Genomic DNA, 27,209 nt, shown 5'->3' on the forward strand with positions numbered 1-27,209 from the left:
AGACCTCCAACACCAGTACCATCAGCCCTGCATTTGACACAGACTTCTATGCAACCACAATCATTGGGCGGAGGGGGGGGCAGAATGCACTCATTACATCAATAAATGGTTCTGTTCCTTCAGTGGGCAGAGGCACATCTTGCATCCCTATGGGCGCATCATGTGAGTGGAGTACTAAATTCCAAGGTTGATTGGCTCAGTTGAATGCAGATCCATCCAGCAGAGTGGAGTCTCAACCAGAATGTTTTCGACCTGATTGTGTCACGCTTCAGGATGCCCCAGGTAGACCTCTTTGCTGCATCGGACAACACGTTGTTTCACCCAATTTTCCTTACAAGGGCTCAGAAGCAGTGGGTGCTCTCTCAATGATATGGCCGTAGGAACTTTTGTTTGCGTTCCCTCCAGTACCTCTACTCGGTCGTTTTCTGTGCAAAGTGTATCTGTACAAAGTGGAAGTCATCCTGATAGCGCCTTATTGTCCAAGGAGACCTTGGTTTTCCAAAATTCTACATATCATTGCCTCCGTGGTTTCTCCCAGTGTCTTCAGATCTAGTTCAGCAGGGTCAGGTCTTCATCACAATCTGGCTTGGTTAAGGTTAGCTATCTAGAAACTGAGAGGAGCATCCTGAGTCAATATGGATACTCTCCACAGGTACTGGATACTATTTTGGCATCAAGGAAGGCATCCACTAACCACATCTACCAATGCACTTGGCGGGCATTCTTGCATTGGTGTCAGTGAAACCAGAGCTGCAAAGAATCCTGTGGGATAAAAGAGCTCCTTGATTTTTTACAGGATGGTTTGGAGAAGGGCTTGAGGGCTAACACTTTGAAAAGAGAGACAGCCATTTTGTCAGGTCTTCTAGTACCCAATAGTCCACAAGGACAGCTCCTGCAGTCACACATTAATCATTTCCTCAAGGGAGCTCCTCTCCTGTTGTCTCCCACAGTATGCCATTTTCTGATTTGGAATCTGCATACGGTTCTCCAGGCTCTACAGTCTCTACCTTTTGAACCCATACGCTCCATATCTTTGTGCCTTGTATCATTTAAACTGGTCTTACTTCAGCTAGATGAGTGTCTGAGTTACAAGCTCTGTAAGTAAACACCTTTGCATTTCCCCCCACTAGGTTTGGTTTGTTTGATTCCAGACCCCTCTTTTGTTCCAAAAGTGTCGCCGGTTTTCTGTTGGTCTCAATATATACTTTTATCATCTTTCTGTCATAAGCCGTCTCATCCTACAGAATGTGCTTGGCACATGTTGGATGTCTGCCGCTGTTTGAAGGCCTATCTCAAGGGAACAGAATCCTTTATTTTTATGAAGCCTCGTTCATCTCCTAGCTACCTACTTCCATGGGTTCAAAAAGTCTGTTTGGTCTGGCCTTCCAGGGTTTTTAAATTGTTGTAAAGAGTTTTTAATGTACCTGGTTTTTCAGGATTTTAAAAATGTTTTTATTGTTTAACTGTTGTGTTATGGTATTTTAAAATATCTGTTTTAATTGTTGATTTATTTTAACTGTTTTTGTTTTATCTGTAAACCACCCTGAGCCATTTTGGAAGGGCGGTATAGAAATTGAATGACTGACTGACTGATTGAATGAATGATTGAATAAATAATTTACTTTGTCTGTGGACTTGGCTATTCAGAACTGGGAAGGGCTATTTTAAAGCATTAGCTATTTTGCATAATCCTGCCTCTGGAGCACATGGGAAGGATAACCCACAGGAGATGCCCTCAAATCCAATAGTAAGAAGAAGTCTTCTCGGTAAGTAACCAATGCTCCTTTGGGGTATATTTTGGAGAAGGGTTAGTAAAGAATGGTCCTGATAGATGTGTGAATTGAATCTGCTCTTTTAAGCTTCTCATTACTTATAAAGCACAATGCACACAAATGGTTAGAGTCCTTGTCTCTTGACCAAGGATATGCACGAATTGAGATGTATGCACTGATTTGAAGCACAGATTGGGCACTTTTAAAAGTACCTGTTCCTCTGCCATACCACGCAGCTTCCTGATGCGGTGGCATGCCTCCAGCATCCCTTGTGGCAGCAGCACACACATGGTCTCAGCACATGTGCGGTGGCCATGTGTGTGCTGCTGCCACACAAGGGCTGCTGCGGGGCATGCCGCCACCGCAGCAGGAAGCTGCCTGGAGCAGTGGAGGAGCAGGTACAGACCTGCTCTCCTCACTTTTAAAGGTGCCCAATCTGTGTTTTGAATCAGTGCATGAATCACAATTCATGCACATCCCTAGTCTTGACAGAGCCAGTGCAAAATTCTCCCAGATCTGAGATGGGGAATCAAATGCCATCACCTCTGCCACCCACCCACTTCCTTTTTCCTGGTAGTATGTAACTCAATGCTGTATCAAATCATGCTTCTTTTCATATCATTGTGTGCCAGTAGATGCAAAGAGTCATCTTTGTTCCTCTATCCTCTGATGTTCCCTAGATTAGAAAAGGGAAAGGGAAACAAATTAGAAGAGGAAATGTGGAGGAGAGGAGAGTGGCAACCTAGATTGTCTCTGGGGAGACACTCTAGGCTGCCACTCCCCTCACCACTATACTTCCCCTTCTGCTTAGGGATGTGCACATTTTCGGATGCCATTTATAGGCCTCCAAACCAGTTTAAACTACTGGTGGTTCTGCCGGTTCGAAGGTGGGGGCATACCTTTAAGGGTGGGGGAGGGTGCCCTTACCCCTCCCGCCACATTTCCCCACTGGCGTTCCATTTAAAAAGTCTCTGTTGGGGTGGCAGCGTACCTCCCTGCTGCCCCAGTGTCCTCCTTGGCCAGATTTAAAAGGAAGTACCCAGTATGCAGGGCACTCACCCCACTCTTAAAGATATGCCCCACCCGCCTTTCAACCACCCCCCACCGGTTCTGTGCACATCCCTTCTTCTGTTCCATTCCCTTATTCCTTTTCAAATCCACAGAGCACCAGAAGAAGGAAAGAAAAAGCAGCAGCAGATTATAGCAGCAGGCAACACTCCTTCCACATCCAACTAATTCACCGCTTGAGATGACCATCCCAGTACAACTTATGGGTGGAGGTTGTAATGTCTAGTTCAGTCCTGAATCTGAAATTTATTGAATAAATCTGAGCTTCTCTGCCAAAATTAGCCATTTGATTAACACCTCCATACTGCCAACCTATGTCTTTATCTGCATGATAAAGACATTATTTAACTAAAAGTTCGTTGGTGACATGGAGGGGGGAGATGTAGGTTGGTGACAGCCAGGCATTCATTGTAACATGTTATTTGTGCCTTAATTTCAGCTATGGCACAAGAGAATTGACAACCATTGTTTGTATTATTTGTTTGTATTAATGATTAATTGTATTATAATCACTTGGGAGATAATTGTTAGTAAATTGTAGGGCTGTGCCTAATCAATAATGTTGGGATTGGGTCCAACCAGATCTCACCCAATTCCACAAATTTTATTTTGAGGTCCTTTGGACCTTTCATAATGTTGGGAGCAAGGTTGGGTATTTTCCCGACCAAACTTAAATTGCTTTTTAAAAGTAACCAGGGACACTTACTGTGAAACCCGGAAGAAAAGCAACCTAACACCAGAGAATCTAAGGGAAAGTGATGTAACACCAGAGAATCTCAGGATAAACCTGCAAATTGACTGGCGGCTGCTTTATTTCTTAAAGTGTAAGTTAAAAGTAGGCTTAAAAGTTTAAAACAAAAATCTAAGCATAAATGCAAGGGCAGGCAGGCAAGCAAGCAGCTGGGCAGTTTTTTTTTTTTTTAAACCAAGCCATGATCAGTGGCAAAAAATAAAAAAAATAAAAAATGCAGACTCCTGCCACCATTAGGTGCTCCAAAATGCTTCAATTTTTTACCGAACCACGTTGGAGAATCCTGAACCAGCCTAGGCTTTCCATGGCCAGATTCAAGTTTTCTCCATATGGACTGAAGTGGACCAAATTGGAGCATTTCTGATCTCCCCGGCCCCACCTTGTACCCCACTAGTAAATTGTATACTACAGAGTATAGTATGCATTGAATCTTCCTCATTTTATTTATTTTATTTATTTATTGTTAAATTTTTATACCACCTTTCAAATCTCAAGGCGGTTTACAAAACATTTAAAACAATAAAATACTATACACGATAATTTTTTTAAATTGAATATAAAAATATAAATCTAATTAAAAGTTTAAAAAACCCACAAAATATAACCATAGAATACAAAGCAGCAGTAACAAAAAACTTTCATCTAAAAGACTGGGTAAAAAGCCAAGATTTTACTAGCTTTTTAAAAACTGTGATGGAGACTGAGGAGCAGATGCCTACTGGGAGAGCATTCCAAAGTCTGGGGGCAATAACTGAGAAGGCCCTGTCCCACATGCGCGACAGCTGAGCCCCCCTCATTGTCGGTTTATGGAACAGAGCCCCCTCCGATGACCTCGGCAAGAGGGCAGGAACCCTTGGGAGTAGGCAGTCCCTCAGTTTAGTTGAGGGATGTGCATGAACTGTGTTTTGAACCACAGTTTGAGCACATTTAGGGAGCAGGGCCCGGGAGCTTTAAGAAAGAGGAGAGCAGTTCTTTATCTGCTCTCCGCTGCTCCATGCAGCTTCCTGCTGGGGTTGCTCAGGTCCCAAGAAGCCCCCCATGATGGCAGAGTGGCACTATAATAATTCATCCTCCTATTATATTGGCAATAAAATAACATTAGAATTCTGTGACTTAAATACTAGCAAATATTATGCCAAATGCTAGTGCATGTAATGTTCTAATATACTAGCCTTTATGTATGTTCATGTAGGTATGAGCGTTTGGCATAACATTTGCTAGTATTTAAGTCACAGAATTCTAATGTTACTTCATTGCAGATATATTAGGAAGATGAATGATTATTGTGCTACTCTGCGGTTTGACAGCTGAATAGTTGTAACTTAGGCTGACAAATATGGATGACAATTGTTTTAAGATGACAGAAGAAAATTGCTAATGGTTTTGAGTAGTGACCCAGACATGCCCTTTGTAATGCAAATGGCAGATGTAACATTTTAATGCTTTTACTGCTAGACAGATATCTTGGCTTTCTCTTCTCTATGCATGGGAATGTGGAAATTAATAAATATTTTTGAGCCACAATGACAATGCATGCAAAATTGGCATTCTAGGGGTCTTGTGCCTTCCAGATCACAGAAAGCCGAGTAAAAATCTGTCTGTGCCTCCTTTATAGTAAATATGATGGTGGGGAGGGAAATGCACTTGCAGGGGACAGAACCAAGCCACAAGATGCTTCTTTGTCTTTGTTGATGCAAGTAACTATTTATACCAGTACAGCTAAAGTGGTTCTTTTAGCTAGGGGTGTGCAATTCGGGAATTAGGTGATTCGGTTCAGGACCCGAACCGAATCACCCCTATTCTGTTTTGTGCCCGAATATGGGCCACCCGAATCACCCTTGATTCGGTTCGGATTCGGATTTAATCTGAATCCAAATCTGAATTGATTCGGGGGGTAAAAAAGGGGCACAGGGTCAAAATTTTTGGGTGGGGTGGTAGTGCCCAATGGGTGGAGTCTACCACCCCAATTTCAGGGGAATTGGGCAAAGGGCTGATTTTTGGGGAATTTTTGAAATGTTAGTGACTTTGGGGCAGTTCGGGGGCATAGCATGGGATCTGGGAAAAAAGAGTGGGGTGGCATGGTAGTGCCTAATGGGTGCAGGCTACCACCCCAATTTCAGGGGGATTGGGCAAAGGGCTGATTTTTTGAGAATTTTTGAAGTTTTAGTGACTTCGGGGCAGTTTGGGGGCAGAAAGTGGATCTGCCCCCAAAAGAGTGGGGTGGGGTGGTAGTGCCTAATGGGTGGAGGCTACCACCCCAATTTCAGGGGGATTGGGCAGAGGCCTGATTTTTTGGGAATATTTGAAGTTTTGGTGTCTTTGGGGCAGATTGGGGGCAGAAAGTGGATCTGCCCCAAAGGAGTGGGCTGGGCTGGTAGATAGTGCCTAATGGGTGGAGGCTACCACCCGTCCCCAATTTCAGAGTGATTGGGCAGAGGGGGGAATTTTGGTGAATTCTGAGGTTTGTCTTCATAAGGTGAAGTGTGCTAAATTGATTACTTCCTCATATTCGTAGTAATTGAGAGTGTGAAAAAGTGAAAGTGGGGTCATGAGAGTTGTCTAATAGAAAAAAATCTCATTTGCTATGATAGAATGAGAATTCACACCTCAGAAAAAACTTCTGAGGTGTGAATTCTCATTCTATCATAGCAAATGAGATTTTTTTCAATTAGAACAACTCTCATGACCCCACTTTCACTTTTTCACACTTACTATGAATATGAGGAAGTAATCAATTTAGCACACTTCACCTTATGAAGATGGGGTTACAAGACTGGTAAATAGTCCTTATGGGGTTACAAGACTGGTAAATAACAAATTACTACTGCTGGTGGCTGTGGCAGTCTCGAGGGATGCTGCTGAGGTCACGGGGAACTGCAGCAGATCCCCTTCCCCTGTCCGCTCCCCCCATCTTCTGGGACCATTTCAGCCCTCTGCGTGTGTATGCAGTAGCCATTATTTTACATTATTTACAACAATTTAAATTGTTGTTAGGGGTTTTTAATGTACTGTGTTTTTTAGGGTTTTTTAAAAATTGTTTTTAACTGATTGTTTTATGGTATTTTAGGATTTTTGTTTTCGTTGTTGATTGATTTTGACTGTTTTTGTCTTGTTTGTAAACCGCCCTGAGCCAAATTGGGAGGGGCGGTATAAAAATGTAGTAAATAATAAAATAATATTTTGGCCTCCGTGCATAGGCCATTTGTGTGGTCATGCAAATTACCCGTGTACATGCACGGAGGCCCAGAAAAATGGCACCACACGCAGAGAGTCTAAACAAGCCCAAAATAGGCCAAAATGGCCCTGGGAGTCTCGAGGGAGGCTGTCAGAGGCAGGGGGAGCCACCACAGACCTCCCCGTGGCCACAGCAGCACCCCCCGAGGCCGCTGCATCCACTGGTGGCAGTAAGTAATTCATTATTTACAACTCTTGTAACACCACCTCACCCTTGAACCACCCTAATTTGATTGAAATTCAAATTAGAATTTGGTTCTAATTTGAACCAAATCTAGCCTGACTTGAGGAGGGTGGGCAAAACCAAACAAGCCCAGTTCAGTTTGAACCTACTACTACTGATGTTTATATACCGCTCTTCAAAATTCTCAAAGCAGTTTACATAGAGAAATAAAAAATACATAAATAAGAATCTGGTTCGGATTTGAACGGAACCGGGCAAACCAGTTTTGTTCACATCCCTAGCTGACACGATGAGGAAAATTACTCAAAGTAGTCCCATTGAAATTAAATGGACAAGTTGAGCAATTATCCTTTTAATTTCAGTGGAACTACTTTGAGTAATTTTCCCCATCATGCCATTCAATGGGACTTTGTCATAACTAGCTCAATCTGGATGCTGTCTCCTATCTCCAATCCAAAGTTCGCATTTTCTCATCACTTCATTGTCAGTGGGAACTCTGGATGTGCAGTGGGTCTACTCCCATTTCTGTGGACTGTGTATTTTAATACATAATACATTTCCTACTACTACTTACTTTTGTCAGTTTTTTTTAATCCCACAGATTGCTTTTCCTAAAATGGTGGCAAGTTGTTGTCGGTTTCTCTGCTATTTCTGTCGAATCAGTCGCCAGAACCAAAAGGCTATGTTTGAACATCTAAGTTACTTACTTGAAAATAGCAGTGTGGGACTAGGTATGCCACATAGTTTTAACTTTTCTTTACCTACATTTGCCTTTTTACAAAAGCTTATGATCTTGGTTTGGTGTTTAAGTTTTATTTCTATTATGTTAATGCAAAAGGGTAAACTTATACCTTCTTCAGTAGCATTAGAATTCTTGGAATTGAATTACAAATGTAAGGAGCTAATTCTTATCATTTAAATACTATGAAAGACTTAGCAGAACTAAATCCTTGTTTCTTGGTGTTGCTTCCTTTTGACAGAGTTACAGCTGGGAATTAAAGATCTAATAGCCTGCTTCTGTGGGATTGCATTAGGCACAACTAAAGCAGTACCTTTTCACTTGCCAAATAGGCAGTGTCATCTAGCTCCTCCTTATTTACCATGCTAAATTTTTTTAAAATGGCATTACGCTTACACAGTAAAATGTATCATGGATGAAAACCCTTAAAATTCCACAAAGTAAATGGGACTGAATGTGAACTAATCAGCATTTGTAATGCTACACTTGTACAGTAGTTCTAAGAAAAGGATGTTATTATTTATGAAGCATCTTCATAGTACAGTCTAACTGACATGAGTCCAAAGGAAAAAGAGTCCAAAGGAAAAAGATGCATGCCAGTGACAAGTCAGGGCTCCTTTCCAAACCAGTTAGCCCTACAAGCTGTGGCATTTCTGCAGCTCTGGAGACATGCTGATCCATACTTTGTTTTTTACACTTGGGTATAAAACATATCAAAGTTTACATGGCAAAATGTACACGCTGTGGCCTAGCTAATGAAGCACTGGTGCTCTGTGAGATGCTCCAGTGCCATGGTTGTGATCAGCTAACTCAGCACTGGCACTCACACAGTGAGCTGATTTCAGCAACTATGATTTCTGCTGAAAGCCCTCTGTGTCACCAGAAAACTATGTCCCTGAGGGTCACACAGCCCTCAGGAGCATGTTTTGGGGTGATACAGAGGGCTTCTGCAAGGGGGGGTTCATCTAAATCTGCCCTCCATGAGCACCAGTGCAGTATTAGTCAGAAACTTATCCATAGTACCAGTGTGTCTTTAGGATGTTGGCCAGTGTTGTGTACCATTTTGAATGGTACTCAAGTATTTAAATATTCAGGTTTTCCTGAATTATGTATAGTCTCATTGATTAGGTAAGAATAGGACCCCACTTGCATGTTTATTTCAAGAAAATCAAGCTACCTAAATGTGGATGCACCATTAGTGTCATGCATATATTTTGCCATTTAAAGTCCCATATGTTTTTTGTACCCAAGTTTAAAGTACAGTATGACTCAGCTCTAAGAGGAATGATAATAAATAATATTTGTCAGATTCAGAAAACTAAAAGTTTTGGGACCCTCTCCAGAAGCAAACACATCCTTTGATGAATTAGAGATCTATGAAAAGTAGAATACAAGAATAGGTTTGAGTTTCATCTAAACTGCTATGTAACTGCTGCCATCTGCTGTATAAGGAGCATAACTGCAAACTAATTATTTTAATTGCTGTGTATTATTGGGTTCCCCCCGCCCTCAGCCTCTCCTTCTATGAGGGGTTCTACTCCACTAGATGTAGCAGCTGCCTCTGTAATGGACAATAATGAGCTTGCACTTGCACTGGAGGAGCCAGACCTAGAAAAGGTAATTGCATACTGTTTTTCACTCTGAGTAATTACTTCAATGGAGTAATTACACTCTGGGTTTTTTTCCAATTGTAGCTTGCCTTAATGAGACTATTTTCAATAGACATATTAGTAACTTGTATTATGTCACCAGTCTACTCATTCTTAAGCAAAATAGTAAAAAAGATATCATATTTTTGATTTCTTTGTTATAGTGGTGATTATAAATATTTTAAATGTATGAATGAAGTAAAGGATATATTTAATAACAAATAGCCAATTAGGAAAAAGTCAAGACTCTTTTCAAATATAGACCATGGAATCTCTTCTTCAAGTATAGAAAACGTAGGAGGTCAAAGCATTCACCTCATCTGCTGGGGCTTCTCAGTTCAGTTGGGAGAGGGAGAGGGAGAGAGATTGGAGTTTTTGACTTATTGGACTGGTTGCTGACTACTCATTGCTAAATGGACTGTTTTTTTGTTGACGGATTTGAACTCTCTTCCCGGTTTGACACAGCTTTGGTTTCCGATTTCTCAATGAACGTTTGGAAAACTTTAAAGAAGTGCAAGGATTGTGAGGAAAAGTTGCCCTCAAAGAATTGGCGTGACTCCTGTTTGTTCTGTTTAGGCAAGGATCATAATACAATGGCCTACAAAATTTGCATGTCCTTCTCTTGTCAAACTTTTAAAAAATGGGCACCAACTCCAGGCAGCTCTTGTTGCCAGAACTACCCCAAGGTGCTGGCTAGACACCTCAGCTATGCTTTTGGCTTGAATCGGGGAAATTGACTTGCTAAGTTGGGGAGCAGTCGGTTCTAGTATCAATTTAAGCAAGTTTTGGCGTACTGGAAAGAACAAGTAAACATTAGTACAATTTAAAAGCTTTATTAAAGGTAAAATCAGGAATACAGAAGGAAGAAGATGTTTGGTTAGGCAAATGTAATGAATCTGGCTAATATCCTGAATGGAAGTCTTAGCTGCAATAAGTTTTGGCTAAGGTTCTAAACCTGCGCTTGGCTAGAGGCTTGCATTAAAAGTGCCTGAAAGGTGAGGAGGGGAGAAGAGAAGGGATAAAGAGGCAAGGAGGCTTGGATAGGCAAGATGTTAGTTTACCTATCCTTCCCGATAAGTTGGTGTGTCAGTTGCACATTTGTTGGATGGCGAGGCCTCCTCATGAGGAATATGAAGAAAGCAGGGAAGAAGAGCAAGTAGCTAAGAGCTAAAACCCGTGTGTCTGAGAGTCTGTCGGATAGTGTGATCCGACAGAATCTGTGGCCATGCGCTTTGGCCAGGGGTAAGATATACCATGCAACGTACCCTGAGGCAGTTTCCAAGCCATTCTCCCTCCCTGGGGGTGGGAGATTTCATGCAAAACATGGAAGTGTCCATTACTTCATGGACTTAGTCAACCTTGGGTTTAACTAGCCAGACAAAAAGGCAAGAATAAGCTGTGTGTGTGTGTGTGTGTGTGTGTGTTTTGAATAGCTGGAAGGGAAGGGAGCTCTATTGGGCAGGGCCCTGATTGTTTACCTCTGCTCCACCCTTTCCAGGTGTTTGCTGCTGCTATTTAAGAACAAGCTGAGCCAGGGCCTGTGATGGTGGTGAAGAAATCCTACTTTTCCACCACCATCACGTCTTCTCAGTGTCGTCCAGTGGAGCTTTTTTGAGTGGTTCAGGGCCTCCTATGTGAGGACCTCAAAGACCATCAAACAGAACCTCCAGCAGTCCTCTGTGACCAATTTACACTACATTTTGTGGATAAAATCACTCTTATCTGTTCTAACTTGGATGCTAAGATTTTTGCAACACCGGAGCTAGATGCACCGTCTGGTCTTTTTATATTGGATAGTTTTCAGACTGTGTTGCCTGAGGAGGTAGACAGGCTGCTTGGAAGGCTAAGGTCTACCACATGCAACCTCAACCCTTGCCCTTCATGGTTGGTGAAGGCTTCTAGGGAGGGACTGGGTCCATGAGTGGTGAGGGTGGTGAATGCCTCTCTAAACCAGGGGGTGGTGCCCCCTCGGCTGAAGGAGGCAGTCATTAGGCCCCTCCTAAAAAAGCCCTCATTGGACACAGATGACCTAAATGACTTTTGACCAGTTTCAAATTCAAACCTCCCCTTCTTGGGCTAGGTGTTGGAGAACATTGTGGCACCTCAGCTCCAGGCAGCCCTGGGTAAATCTGATTACTTAGATCCTTTCCAGTCTGTCTTCCAGTCTAGATATGGGATGGAAACTGCCTTGGTCACCCTGATGGATGTCCTATGCCTGGAGATGCCAAGAAAATTTGACTCTGTGGATTCTCCTGGACCTCTCAGCCACTTTTGATACTATCGATCATGATATCCTTCTAGGATGCCTCTGTGGGTTAGAACTTGGGGCATGGTTATACAGTGGTTTCACTCCTATCTGGAGGGTCAGACTCAGGTGGTGTTAGGGGATGCCTGCTCCACCCATTGGCCTCTGGCCTATGGGGTGCCACAGGGATCTATTCTGTCCCCCATGTGGTTTAACATCTACATGAAACCTCAGGGAAAGGTCAGCCGTATGTGTGGGCTATGGTGCCATCAATATGCTGATGACACCCAGCTCTACCTATCTTTTAAGTCAGCAGACACCAGGGAGGCAGTGGATGCTCTGAACTGGGGCTTGGAGGCTGTTCTGGACTGGATGGGGGCAAACAAGCTGAAACTTAATCCAGATAAGACCGAAGTGCTCTGGGTTGGTAAAACTAATAATCCTAATAATGAGGTAAATCTGGTCTTGGATGGGGTCACACTCCCTCTGAAAGACAAAGTCTGAAACTTGGTGTTGCTTCTGGGTCCAGTGCTATCCTTGGAGGCACAGGTGGTGGTGAGCAGAAGTGACTTTTACCAGCTATGACTGGTATGCCAGCTGCGCCCCTACTTGGAGAAGTCAGACCTAACCCCAGTCACTCATGCTTTGGTAACATCCAGATTGGACCACTGCTATGTGCTCTATGTGGGGCTGCCCTTGAAGATGATCCAGAAGCTTCAGCTGGCCCAGAATGCTGCTGCTAAGATGTTCGTGGGCGCAAGTCGCTTCATGAGTCACACCCATCCTGCAGCAGTTTCATTGGTTACTGGTCCGCTTCTGGCTAGATTTAAGGTGCTGGTCTTGACCATTAAAGCTCTACACGGCTTGGGGCCAGGGTACCTGTTGGTCCACATTCCCATGTGAACTTGCCAGGGCCCTCCACTCATCATCTCGGGCCCTCCAGTCATAATCTCAGGCCCTGCTCATGGCCCTGCCACTAACCGTAATCCGGTTAGGGACTAGAGACAGGGCCGTTTTGGTTTTGGCCCTTCGGCTTTGAAACACCTTCACATAGCTTCACTATGCTCCCTCCCTCAGTGCTTTTTTAAAAAAACACCTAAAAATGCATCTTTTAAAAGAGACTTTTAAATGTTCTATCTTTGGTTATATCTGGTGGGTTGTTTAGTTTTTATAATTCTCAATTTTTAGCTTTTTAAATGACTTTTAATTTTGAACTTATAAAATAGCAATGATAATTCTGAAGTGGTTATAGCTTGGACTTTTAACTTGTTTACTTAATTTGGTTAATTCTATTCATTTTCTTTTACACTGTATTTATTTTATTGTTGTGGGCCACCCCGAGCAGTAGTGTACAGGAGGGGCGGGTTATAAGTATTTTAAATAGATAGATAGACAGATAGACAGACAGACAGATAGACAGATATAATATTTAAGGAAGATGTAAATCATACAAAGCACCTTTGTATAGAATTTAAAAGTTTGTTTGGAAATGAATGAAGTGTTCACCATAGATTCAATTTTGCAAAGAAATTGTGAAGAAACAATAAAATGTTAATTTAATATAGTAAAATCTAGGCCCTAAAAATGTGGTGGAAGTTTAGGGCATGATCCACAGTTTGCCCCTATACACTGTACGGAACACTAGCATGTTTTCTGGATAAAACTAGTGTTCTGACAATATGCCAGCATAGTGAAAATATATGGAAGAGGAATAAGTTAGGGATGTGTATGAACCTGTTTGGAGGCCATTTTAGAGGCCTCCGAACTGGTTCGAATGCCGGGGCTGGTTCGAAGTTTGAAGGTCCTGGGCTTGGCACTTTAAGGGTGGGGGGGAGGGTGCACTTACCCCTCCTGCCACATTCCCCCCACTGGCGTTGTTTATTTCCAAAAACCTTCGGGGCCGCAGCATGCTTCCCTGCCGCCCCATTGCCCCCATTGGGCAGAAGTGGCCAGAAGTACCACTTCCGGTATGCACGCCCAGTACTTCAGCCACTTCCGGCCGATGAGGGCAACGGGGCGGCAGGGAGGTACGCTGCTGCCCCAAAGGTTTTTGGAAATAAACAACACTGGCGGGGGAAATGTGGCGGGAGGGGTAAGTGCACGCTCCCCCTGCCCTTAAAGTGCCAAGCGCAGCACTTCTGGACCGCCCAGCCGCATGCACATCCCTAATATAAGTTATCGCGTGGACATGGATTAACGCTTAAAATCATACCTTCTCTTCTCATAGTAATAAACTTCCATTTAAAAGAATATGGGAGCAAACACCATATCAATGAGTAGATAAACCTTCTCATTGAGAACCTTCTTTTCCCACAGCACCTACACATTTACCAGGAATATAGTCTATTTTTACAGTTCTGTCAGGGTTAATTGCCTCCTTTGCAGAAAAGAAATATTCCTGGGCTTCTGGGGAGGAGAGCTGGTCTTGTGGTCCCCTTTGCTAAGCAGGGTCTGCCCTGGTTTGCTATTGAATGGGTAACTACATGTGAGCACTATAAGATATTCCCCTTAGGGGATGGAGCTGCTCTGGGAAGACCATGCAGAAGATTCTAACTTCCCTTCCTGGCATTTCCAGATAGGGCTGGGCGAGACTCCTGCCTGCAAACTTGGAGAAGCCACCTCCAGTCTTTGTAGACAATACTGGGCTAGATGGACCAATGGTCTAACTTGGTAGAAGGCCTATGGCAGTCCTATGTTCCTATGACAGTCCTTCCCCTCCACAGATCTAACTGCACAGATCATATGTATATATGCAGGTGTCTTATGCTGAGTCATATCTTTAGGCTATTTCATTTAGTATTGTCTACTGTGATTGGCAGCAGCTTTCACAGGTTCCAGATAGAAGTCTGTCCTAGCTCTGCTTGGAGCTAGGTGTCAGGGATTGAATCTGGGACATTCTGCATGAAAAGCATGGGCTCTATCACTGAGCTTTTGCTCTTTAGCAATACACACATGGTGTAAAAGTACTACATGTACACTAAATTATTGATGTGTGGTCTTCTCCCAGCAGCAACCATTTTGAGGCCTGTTAGGAAAGGTCCATGCATGTGAAATGGATTCTTTCTTCAAGCAAATCATTTTTGGTTTAGAGGGTTATATCCAGTAAAATTATATCTTCTGCTCTTTGTATCCTGAAGGCTTGTGCATATTTGCAGATAGAGATCTTTAAACATTGTGTTTCCTTGCTTTATGTGTTTGATTCCTTGGAAGTAACACTGCTTCAAAAATGATCATGTTTCTGTTGTACAGGTTGTAACCTACTTGGCAGGATGTGGACTTCAGAGCTGCCCAATGCTTTTAGCAACAGGATATCCTGACATTGGCTGGAATCCAATAGAGGGAGAACGTTATCTATCATTCTTAAGATTTGCTGTTTTTGTTAATGGTAAGTTTAAATCTTGCATTGACAAATATCTGGAGAAATGCATTCTAGGTCCGGGCCTCTAAGTAGCTGCCTTAGCTCAGCAAATCATAGGATCAAACCACATTAATTGTAGCTCAAACGATAAATACCTTTCTATCAATCAGAAGTGCATAGAAAAAACTTGAAAATGTCTGATAAAATAAGAGATCTGATAAGGATTAGATAATGCTTCTATTGGTTGAAGGTAAGGCTGTCACTCTGCACAAATCCCTAGGGTTTAATGCCTCTGATCCTGCCTCCACTGCCATTCTGAATGGTCAGTTTCTGCTTTCTCTCCACAGTCTTCTCCACTGAGACCTGTCTCCGAGAATCCATATTTTGACATGAGAAGAAAATAATTATCTGCATCAAATATATTAAAGAGTGTCAGCACTGATTAATTTATTCTGTGTACTGAATTTCAATTTTAAGCCAGTTTTATTTTAAGCTGTAGTCATCATACAGCCTTCTTTGATTTAATATTCAGCTTTTTTTTTAATTCTAGGAGAAAGTGTAGAGGAAAATGCCAGTGTTGTTGTAAAGCTTCTTATTCGACGCCCGGAATGTTTTGGCCCAGCCCTTAGAGGAGAAGGAGGAAATGGTTTGTTGGCTGCCATGCAAGGAGCAATAAAGATCTCAGAGAACCCAGCTCTTGATCTTCCCTCTCAGGGATATAAGAGAGAACTGTAAGTGAATGCAAACAATATTTTCCACCATTTCCACTGTATGGCCCTCAAGAACCACTTGTGGGTCACATGAAGCACTTCTGAGGGGAGGAGGGATTTGTGAAATTTGCCCCTCACCCCCGGCACTTGCGTGGACATCCATGCTTCAGAACTGGAACCCCAAGCAGTGTGCACAGGTTTTGTTCATTACACATGCACCAAGTGGGTATTTACTGATAATAATGAATATGCCAAATTATTTTTTTGCTCTTCAAAGCTTTTTATTAAAAGTCATAAACTAATAAAAAGAGTATATAAACTGTCTGATCTGATTATCTAGCTTTCTGCTTCTAGAATGCCACAGATCAGGGTTTAATGTCTTGTTGATGCTATAAGAGCATTTGTTGAGTTCTTTTACATACCCATTTGCTTTGGGGAGCACTCAGAAGAGAGGGGCATTGCTTTATATCCTGCTGTGGGCTTCCCGGATAAATCTGTCTGGTTATAGCCACTGTTGGAAACAGGATGTTGAACTATAATAGGAGTGTTCTTACACTTTTACTGATATCCAACTTCAATTCAACAGTGTTCTGACCAGGCTCGGACTGGCCCATAGGTCAACAGGGCATATTCCCGGTGAGCCCTACCCACACGGTGCCCCTGCGCCCCAACTCTCACCCTTAATTACCTATTCTGCTCAAAACCTGGCGCCCTCCCCACATACATTCCGGCGCCCTCTCAGTGCCCCCAGTCCGGCCCTGGTTCTGACCCCCTTGTGCAGTCTCTTTTATCTGCCCTTTGAGCCCAAGCTACTGCAGCCTCATGCTAGCTTCAAGTGAAAGCAATGGGATTGCTAGTCAGAGGCACAGCTGATTGGTTACCATGGATCAATGGACTGAACTGAGTATAGTTCATTTGGCCTCTGTTGTTCCTTACTGCGGTCTGCATCTCCTTCTCGTAGGTTAGTTGGAGGGTGGGGCAGCTGATATGTACCAGTAGATGCTTTTTGAGCTCTTCTTTGAAGTTGGGCTAGATTGCATTTTTGGTGCATTCCAGTTCAGTTATTCGCTACAAACTTGCCTCAGCCTAAGCAAATGTTAAATACAGAGAGTTGCCGAATAACAAAACACCGGTGGCGGTGACCTTTTTTAAAGAGAAAAGCTGCTTTGAAAGGTGGCACTTTAGAGTAAATAAGACAGTAGGAGAGAGATGTTTAACCTTTCTCTACCTGTTGCTTCACCACTCCAGATTGCCCCCCGCCCAGGAAACTACTTTTCTGCACACATGCTTTAAATACACTTGCAAACCCTGTGTGGGGGCGGAGAGCAGTTGGTTGGGAGGGTAGGAGAAGGGTAGGGTTGTTTCAGATAAACAATGGATGGGAACTCTTGCTGATGTTCCATTATGTGCATTTGATTGTTGCATTTAGTTCAGCTCTCAGATTCAAGAAGAATGTGTGCTTATCATTCTTGCTACTGTACATTATATCTTGGGTGCTAGCCAGTACACATGCTGCCACAGGGCAGGTTAGCAGGAATTTCAAGGTAGTTGGTTCTGTTTATTTTGGCAAAAGCTCTGAATAAAGAAAGAGAATCAGCTCTGTTTCTGTACACTGCCTTTATGCCAGCTTGCTACAGAATTCACACTAGGAGGTTGTTCTGAAACATGCAGAAGAAAGGGTAGCTAAGCTCATTAATGCATGTGTTGCTGAAGCTAAGACATTTTAAAATTATTATTATGCAGCTAGTTTCCACATCACTTTGAATCTTCTGAATGATCTTTTGAACTATTCATGCCTGGTTATTACTTTTTAGCAGTTTTGAAGAAGATGAGGAAGAGGAAGAGATTGTGCACATGGGCAATGCGATTATGTCTTTCTACTCTGCTCTTATAGATTTGCTTGGACGTTGTGCACCAGAAATGCATGTAAGTGGCTTTCTTGTTTGTGGAGAAATAGTAAAAAGTCACATTAATTACATTTCCAGATTAGCTTCAAATATTTATCCTAACTAACATAAGAGTTATATTATAGGCTGGTTTTCACCATCAAAATCATGATAGGGGAGTGTCCAGCTAAGTTTCAATCCCTGTGCATGCTCCTGAGAAAGAGTCATGTGTCAGCAAACACTGAGGTAGGAGAAGCGGGGGGGGGAGTGATTGTGTGCTAGCCACAATCTGGGTTGGACGGTAGCGGCCAACCCACCTCGCATACCCAGCACTATAGCATGGATGGAAGAAATGCTCCTTTTTCGGGAGCATGCACAGGGCTTGAAGCTTGCCTGGATTCTCCGGCCCTGATTTTGATCGTGAGAACGAACCCATAGTTTGCTTATTAAGAGACAAATATATATATATTTTTAAATGTAACAGCAGAAAGGTATGACTTTAATCAAGAGAACCCATCCCATGTTCCCCTAGAGAAAGATCAAATATGTCCCCCATTGTCAAGAGAATAGAAACACATATATTGGGCAGCAGCGATATAGGAAGATGCTGAAAGGCATCATCTCACACTGCGTGGGTGATGGCAATGGTAAACCCCTCTTGTATTCTACCAAAGGAAACCACAGGGCTCTGTGGTTGCCAGGAGTAGACACCAACTCGACAGCACAACTTTCATTGTATTTTATAGCTTTTTAAAATTATAATCAGTCAAACAAGCCTGAACTGTTTTGCTTGGTGAATTTTAAAAATATATATATATTAAAAAATGGAAGCAGGAATTCATTCAGATTCTGAAGGGAACTCTGAAGTCTTCGGAGGATTTTTCTTGGCTACCACTCTGCTTTCCTTTCTCCTCACTGCTGCTACTTCCAACTTTGCTTACTTGGCAGAACTGAACCTGATCACATCTCTGCTTCATGTTTTTTCAGTTGAACTGTTTCAGGACTAGGAACCTGGTAAACCATTTAGTGCTTTCCCTCTATTATTTCTTTGTTGTATATTTTCCCTGGCTGACATCCATACTAATGCTGTGCTTGTGCAAACATGTGCTAGTGCAATGATGTTAATTAGCCAGATGCACTTAAGTCAAGAGTTTGCATTCCAGACTACTGTTGCATCAGTGCAAATGTGTTTGCACATGCACAGCAAGGTGGTGCACCTCCTGCTGTGAAGCCTCTTCTTCGTATGTTTCAGAGGGAACCTTTGTGCAAGAGCACAACTTCAGACACCCCAGTGACTTTGTGCAGCCATGTGGCTGTCTTGCATTAGTGCAACTTTGTTCGTTGTGCAAGCACAGTATTAGTCTGGATGTCAGCCCCTAATTCTGGGTTTCTGTGGTGCTTTTCTTGTCAATTGATCCTGACGGCCTGCTGCTTCAGTCAGAAACCAAACTCTTTACTTCTGATAGAAAAATGACACACTTTAACTGTGAGCATTTCATTTCACCCTGGAATTCTCCAGGTTTGGTTCAAGTAGCTCTAAGAATTCACATGTGGTATTGTCAGAGATCTGGCCTCAGCCAGCCCTGTGCTATAGCAACCTGCTGCCACCAAGTGGAATTCTTTATTGCTGTGGCTGCCTCTGCTAACCGGGCTTGGCGTTCTCTGTCCTTTACCTTTTTCAAAACTGATAGAATAGTAAGGCAATTAGGCGTGGGGTGGGAATGATAGACTACAGATTGACTTCGCCAGACTAGACACTGACTGACTGACTTCAGTGTGTGACAGGCTCCCTTATGTGCTTAAGCTTTCCATCTCCATTTTTCAAATGCACCCAGTTAGAATTAGCTTATATTTCCCACAGTGTGTTTTTTAAACAAACTAATTCAATTTAACCTCCTTTCTGCTCCTAAACCAACTTGTGAACTGAAACTGTGAACTTTTGACCTGCTACACAATTTACAGAATAAAACATAGGGAATACACAGACACTTCAAAATACAAGCAACAGAAAAGGCCCATTCATAGATGTGTTTGTGTGAATGACTGTATCTGTTCATTTTAAAAGTGAACCTGAATACAGGCCCTTCAAATGCATGGTTCAGATAGGAAGTGTACTTCTCTGAACCTGTTTCCAAACATAACATATGAATGACTATACCTGTGAACAGATCTGTACCTGTGTACACTTGTACAAGTGTTCAACATAACGTGTGAATGGGCCTCGGATATATATCCCTATATTAACACTTAGAAAATATTGTCACCTCAGGATGGATATATATATATTCTCCTGATGCTTGTTTATAATATCTCAGTCCACTATGTCCTGATTTTATCATTATAGATCATTTATCATGATGTATTTTTTACTCCCAAAATCATTAGGGTTTTGAATGGATGAGTACACATGACAAAATAAAATTTGTAATTGTGCTACCGGTATATGTGATATATATTGTGCTGTATGTGCTGTATCATGTATATTTTCATAGTAAAAAACTTAAAAAACAAAATATAGACCATGCCCTTGTTCATTTAGCAAATTTTATATATAAATTAGAAAGTATCTTGTAGCTGGTTTTTTTTGGTAATGTCAATTTTAATATAAATCCTGAAGGCACCCTTTGATAGTACAAACAAGGACTGACACACTTTGCATAATATGCAAAATTGGGATTCATGCATCTCCCTCATGGTAAAGATGTGTGACTTCTAGATGCATGTGAATCTCACATATCTCACTATGAAGGAGATGTCATGCTTCTTCCTAGGAGTGGGGTCTGGTTGCAAGCCTCTAACTCCCTAGAGCAGTGTGGCAGTAAGCAGTTGTAATTTGTGATTATTTAGCAAAGTACCAAGAGGAAGCTGCCCACTCCAGTTATGAAGTAGTGCAGAGCCTTATTGTTGCAGTTAGTCAAGCATGGAGACTCTAGTGCAGTATAAAGTAAAAAAGATTTATTAGGGTAAGTACATTTGAGATAAGAAAGACCTATCCTAACTATGAGCTATATAATGAATTGGGTGGGGGGGAGATGCTCCCATCTGCTCTCCAAGGAGAAAGGAAGTAGAACTGACTCACTACAGGAAATACCTAAGGAATCAAGGCAGGTATCATAGAGTAGAGGCAATGCAGGGACAGATAAGGGGGCCCTCAGTAAATACCTCTACTCCCAATGCCCCTAGTGGTCATTAGGATAGTTGGTGCGAAAGGCTGATGCACTGGAACTCCAACAGTTGTTGGTAACCACTCGTGGAGCAGAGTGAAAGGAGTGCAGCAGGTACTGATAGAGTTCTGAAGTCAAGGCAAGGTCTGAGTTCTGGGTCTGCAGCAAGGTCAGCACAGTCTAGGTCAGCACCGTCCTGTTTTCATGGATCTCTGTCTGAGGACCTTGCACCGGGGAGTCCACTTCTAGGTTCTCACTTAGATCCTGGAACACAGTAGACTCCTTCAGACTGGGGCATCTCTCCAGCGGGGTGTCTTCCTAGGGGTAATGAGGACCTTCCTCATCGGGGGGTTCCCTGAGTGGGGCTGGTTTTGTGGTGTCATTTGCATCCAACTCTGATCCTGAGTCTCCATTTGAGAAACTTGGGTGGATCATGACAGCAGATGAGCAGGTTCCCATTTTGCATATTACACAGAAGACATGAAAGGAGGAACTGGACATCACTCATGTTTACTCTTCAGGTACTGTTTGCAGTGTCCAAAACATCCAAAGTGTCCTATGGAACTTTCCTTTGAATACCAAGATTAAAATAATTTCATATAGTTAGAAGGAAAAGTCACAGTTTTGTAGTGATTTGCATTTTAAGAAACAAAAATATGAGCATATTCTAACTCCTTTCACCACTACTAAGTTGCCCCTGCTAACTTGGCAAAGAGGCACCTTTTAACGTGGTGATTCTCTTTATTTAGCAGGGGGAGAGTAACTGGCCCTATCCACCCGCAGCACACTATCACCAGTGACTGTTGCTGGTGTCTATCTTGTGTTTCATTTTAGATTGTGAGCCCTTTGCGGACAGGGTTCCATCTTATATTCATTTATTATTTCTCTGTGTAAACCTCCCTGAGCCATTTTTGGAAGGGCGGTATAGAAATAGAATAGAATAGAATAGAATAGAATAGAATAGAACAGAATAAATAAATAATAAGTGAATCTACTATAAAAAGAAACCAAGATCCTGTTTTAACAGCTTATCCAAACTGGAAAAGGTGAAGCTATTAGAATCCGATCGATCCTGCGCTCCCTGGTACCAACAGAAGATTTGGTTGGTATTATAAGCATACCGCTAAAACTGCCAACAGTAAACAAAGGTAACTATATCAGTTTGTGATCTTTAAGGCATTTTAAAATATTTTCAATAAATCTAATTTGGGCTTCAGACAAAATTAAATATTTTTTAATGTTAAGTAAATTAAGGGGGGGTATTAAAGCAGATTTTCCATAGTCTGTTTTCTAAAATTAGTCTTAAATTATTTTGTTGAAAACAATAATATATGAAGTGTTGCATATGTTTAACATGCTTTCTGAGTGCCATTATTATTGGGGACCTCTGAATAGTTTGTATAGGAACGTTTTTAAACATAATGCTGGCTGGCACAATGCTTGGGATTCTGATCAGCCATTGTAGATAACTATCCAAATAGACATATGTAAGAGAATATAGTATAGTGTCCTCAGTAGATATTAACTGGCATCTTGACTAAGGCAATGGCAGCAAACCCTGCACCCTCCAAAAATATGTCATTGAGGGCTGTGTGACATATTTTTGTGTGACATCAGGAACATATTATTGGAGGGCACCACACTTTTCCAGAGGAAGCAGAGATCGATAACGCCCCCCCCCCCCCAATAATTTTTTATTGGCCCCCAGCTTGTTGCCTTAAAATGTAAAGTGCTAGACCACTTCCAAGTAATTCAGATTGTTTCCTTTTGTATTTTAAATATTTTATAATGTGACTATAAAACCAAGGGAACTGGGATACTTAGAATAGGATATTTATATAGTCTGATTGCCTTCTGTGAGTTCAAAATTATAAACTTTGGGATAATTATGCAACTGAATTTATTTAAATTCAAGATAAGCACTCCATTGTAATGGATTTCTGAATGGCAACGGTATAAAACTAAAATGAAGTTGTATGAGCAGTATTTTGTAAGAGGTCAATTGTATTTCTTTTCAGATGGGACAGGCACTGAACCAGACATGTCTGCAAGTTTCTGCCCTGATCATAAGGCACCCATGGTTCTCTTTCTAGATCGTGTCTATGGTATAAAAGACCAAAGCTTCCTTCTCCACCTCTTAGAGGTTGGATTTTTACCAGATTTAAGAGCATGTGCCTCATTGGATACAGTGAGTATATTTATTAGTATATTATTTTATTGGTCTTGGAGGAAATGGATTATCTAGACCCATTGCAAAGTGGCTTACGAGCAGGCTGTAGGGTTGAGACTACTTTGGTGAGCCTGATGGATAATCTCTATTTGGGAACTGACAGAGGGAGTTCAGCTCTGTTAGTTATTTTGGATCTCTCAGTAATTTTTGATGCCATAAACCATGGTATCCTTCTGGATCCATTTATTGCCATGATCAGGAGAGGTCTACCTAGAGCTGCTGTTGGCTTGGTTGGTGGCTACTCAGTCAGGACTTCTCAATAACTGCTCCTGAGCTGTGGAACATGCTCTTCACTGAGGTGTGAGGCCTGACCTCTTTGTTAGCCTTCAAGAGGACCTTAAAAATACATCCCTTTTCTCGGGGATTTGATGGCTACATTTAATTGTTCTAGCTGTTTTAATTTGCTGCTGTTATCAGTTTTATTGTTGTTTTAACAATTTGTAAACTGTCCAGAGACTGATGTTTGGGGCAGTATAAAAATGTAATCAATAAATAACATTGTTTAGTGACACTCAGGGTTGTGTTCAATAAATATATGTTGGTTGATACCTGTGGAATCTTAGGATATCTTCCTGATAGAGTTCTCAGTAATTCAGAAATTGTATGCAACTTTACCAATGGAAGTTGATCCTGTAGAAAATACTACTGTATAAAAGCAGAGATCTGGTAGAATGTCATTGCTGAGAGTCTGAGCTATAGATCAGGAAATCCCTCATTCAAATCATACCCATTGGGCTTACGTAGTGGTCCTATGCAAGGCAGTTTCTCTCAAGCCTCACCCCACCCCCTGGAATATGGGCATAATAATACTGATCTGCTTAGGGTTTGCATAGAGGAAACAGTTTATTAATGTTATAAAATACATCAATTTTGTAAAGGGGAAAACACTAGGTCATTTGACGAGTAGTATATTGTGTTCTTAGTCCACATTTGTCATTGCCAATAAAATGGATAACAAGATGAGGCTTTCCACATGAGCAGTGTGAAGAGCTGGGTGGGGTTTGGCAGGGAGAGTGGACTTGACCTGCTCTCTCTGCACACGGCCACCCACACGATTACCGGCTCCATCAAGGAGCCAATAGGTGTGGCAGGGATTGGGGGCCACCTGGCCCCCAGAAGCCAAAGAATGCCCCGTGTGAGCCCCCGATGTCAGGAGGCTTGCTGTAGTCTCCTGGGCAGGGGTGTCCTTGTGAGTCACCATGACGTGGAGCTGCACCGTGACAACTCATGATCTGAAAAACAGGGTTAGCGGAGCACTTGCTCCACTAACTTCATTTAAGCCCATTAAAATAACAGGTGCTAGTAGCCTTTTCCCCGCACCTTCCGCCCCAGTATCCAGGGCCGCCACCGCCTCACTGGCCGGGCCTGCGCCCCCGCCACCGCCGGCCTCCCCTTTCCGGGCCGGGCCGGCTGCCGCCTGTGGCTTCTGCGGCCGGGCCGGGCCCGCCGCTGCCTCTGTCCCCCCGCCCCAGTCTCCGGCCGGGCCGTCTCCGGCCGGGCCACCGCCGGCCTCCACGGCCAGGCCGGGACCTTCGCCATCGGCCTCCGCACCGCTGCCGGCCTCCGCTCCGCCGCCGGCCTCCCCGGCTGGGCCTCAGCCCCCCGCCACCGCCCGTCTCCCCTTTCCGGCTTCTTCCGCTGCCTCCTTCCCTTCGCCCGTCGGCGGGGGTGCCTCGCTCGGCTTTCCCCGCCGCTTCCTTCCCCCATTTGGCGGTGGCCACGGCGGCGGCTCCACCACCGCCTCGCCCAGCTTCTTCGGCTGCCTCCTCCCCCCCGCCCGGCGGCGACGGCGCCTCACCCGGCTCCCCCCGCCGCCTCCTCCCCCCGTCCATCGGCGGCGGCCGCAGCGGCAGCTCTGCCCCCGCCTAGGCCGGCTTTTTCCGCTGCCTCCTCACCCCGTCTGGCGGCGATGGCGCCGCCGCCTCTCCCCTCCCGCCTCTGCCCTCCCCGCGGCCGGGCCGGACCCGCCCCTGCCGCCTCTGCCCTCCCCGCGGCCGGCCCGGACCTGCCGCTGCCGCCTCTGGCCTCCCCGCGGCTGGGCCGACCAACCAGCCAACATGACCACCTGGTGCCTACGGTCGTGTCTCCCTTGGCTGTTCTGGGCATGCGCTCTGCGCATGCCCAGAACAGCTGAGGGAGACACGGACGCAGACACCAGACACGGACAGACACACCAGGGACTTTATTATATAGGATAACCAGCACTTTGTATTTTGCCCAGAAACATATTGGCAGCCAGTGCAACTCCTGTAATATTGGAGTAATATGGTCTCTTCAAGATGTCCCGGAGATCAACCTGGCTGCCGCATTTTGTACTAATTGCAGTTTCTGGACTACGTAGAAAGGCAGCCCCACATAGAGCGCACTGCAGTAATCAAGTCTGGAGGTTACCAGCAAGTGTACTACTGTTTTGAGATCATGAACCTCAAGAAACGGACACAGCTGGCGTATCAACCGAAGCTGATAGCGCTTCTGGTCGCTGCCTCAACCTGGGGAACCAGGGAAAGGTGTGGATCCAGAAGCACTCCCAGACTGCGTACCTGTTCCTTCTGAGTAAATGTGACCCCATCTAGAACAGGTAGATCAATATTGCTTCCCGAGTGACAACCCCGCACAATAAGTACCTCCTTCTTGTCTGGGTTCAGTCTCTGTTATCCCTCATCCAGCCCATTACTGCTTCCAAGCAGGCATTCAGGGAGGATATGCCTTCTCCTGATGATGTTGACATAGAGAAATAGATTTGGGTGTCATCAGCATACTGATAACACCCAGCACCAAATCTCCGGATGGTCTCTCCCAACTGTTTCATGTAGATATTAAAAAGCATTGGAGACAGTATGCAGCCCTGAGGGACCCCATATAAAAGCTCAGATTTTGAAGAGCAACAGTCTCCAAGCAACACCATCTGGGATCTGCTAGAAAGGTAGGAGCAGAACCACTGCAAAGCAGTGCCTCCCACCCACAACTCCCTCAGACGTTCCAGAAGAATACTATGGTCGATAGTATCGAAAGCTGCCAAGAGATCCAAAACGACCAACAGAGTCACACTTCCTCTGCCAGTTCCCAACTGGAGATCATACAACAGGCCGAACAAGGCAGTCTCCACTGCATAACCCGTCCGAAAACCAGTTTGAAATGGGTCTAGATCGTCAGTTTCCTCCAAGACCGCTTGGAGCTGGAAGGCCACCACCCTCTCAATCACCTTGCCCAACCATGGGAGTTTGGAGACAGGCCTGTAGCTATTAAACTCTGAGGGGTCCAAGGCAGGCTTCTTAAGAATAGGTCTAATAATTGCCTCCTTTAAACAAGGAGGCATCCTGCCCTCCATCAGAGAGGTATTTATAATTGCCACCAGGCTCTCAACAACAACCCCCTTGCCAGATAGTATAAGCCACGTTGGGCAAGGATCAAGCAGACAGGTGGTAGGACGCATCGTTCCGGGCAACTTGTCCACATCCACAGGAGTCACAAAACTGAAATTGATCCATTCTAACCACACAAGAGGAGTTGCTGGATACCTCTGCATCTGACACTGCAATAACTGTGGAGTCTACATCTAGATCGACCCAAATATGAGAGACTTTGTCCACAAAAAACTAATTAAAAACATCACAGCGGGCAACTGATGGTTCCAAATTTGGATTCAGGGGAGCAGGGGGCCCTACTAGCCTGATCACAACCCGGAATAGCTCCTCTGGACGAGAGCCTGTGGAAGCAATACGGGCAGAAAAGAAACACTTCTTTGCTGCACGTATTGCCAGAGCATAGATCCTTAAATGTGCTCTATGTCGCAATCTGTCGGATTCGAGTCAAGTCTTCCTCCACTTGCGCTCCAGTCGCCTACCTTGCTGCTTCAGCTCCCGCAGATCTTCCATACACCAAGGAACCATTTTTGAAGCAGGTCAGAGAGGATGCTTAGGAGCGATCATGTCTACTGCCCTGATGAGCTGATTATTCCAATTCTCCACCAGGGCATCAACCAGATCGCCGGCAGGGCCAACATTAAATCCTTCCAAGGTCTCTTGGAATCCTATTGGATCCAATAACCTTTTTGGATGGACCATTCTAATAGGTCCCTCACTCCTGCAGAGGTGTGGCGCAACCGTGAGTCTGACTTTAACCAGGTGGTAGTCCGTCCATGACAATGGGGAAATCACACCCACGGAACACCACCCTGATCAGAATGAAAGATCAGATCAAGAGTATGACCAGCAACATA

General features: G+C 43.8%; 1 protein-coding gene across 23 annotated transcripts in view; it reads left to right on the forward strand.

Moving 5' to 3' along the window:
- Positions 1 to 27,209, forward strand: part of RYR3 (ryanodine receptor 3) — a 644,727-nt gene that overhangs the window by 346,047 nt on the left and 271,471 nt on the right. For 20 of the 23 annotated variants that reach the window (XM_053280309.1, XM_053280347.1, XM_053280383.1 and 17 more), the window contains 7 exons: positions 7,611 to 7,740; positions 9,262 to 9,365; positions 14,892 to 15,027; positions 15,551 to 15,731; positions 17,525 to 17,636; positions 21,788 to 21,908; positions 22,779 to 22,948. In XM_053280309.1, the coding sequence (XP_053136284.1) occupies positions 7,611 to 7,740; positions 9,262 to 9,365; positions 14,892 to 15,027; positions 15,551 to 15,731; positions 17,525 to 17,636; positions 21,788 to 21,908; positions 22,779 to 22,948 (954 nt within the window). The remainder of the gene's footprint in view (positions 1 to 7,610; positions 7,741 to 9,261; positions 9,366 to 14,891; positions 15,028 to 15,550; positions 15,732 to 17,524; positions 17,637 to 21,787; positions 21,909 to 22,778; positions 22,949 to 27,209) is intronic. The other 3 variants (XM_053280338.1, XM_053280410.1, XM_053280434.1) reach the window with 1 other exon arrangement.

This window comes from Hemicordylus capensis, chromosome 1 (assembly GCF_027244095.1).
Source record: "Hemicordylus capensis ecotype Gifberg chromosome 1, rHemCap1.1.pri, whole genome shotgun sequence".
Taxonomy (NCBI): Eukaryota; Metazoa; Chordata; class Lepidosauria; order Squamata; family Cordylidae; genus Hemicordylus; species Hemicordylus capensis.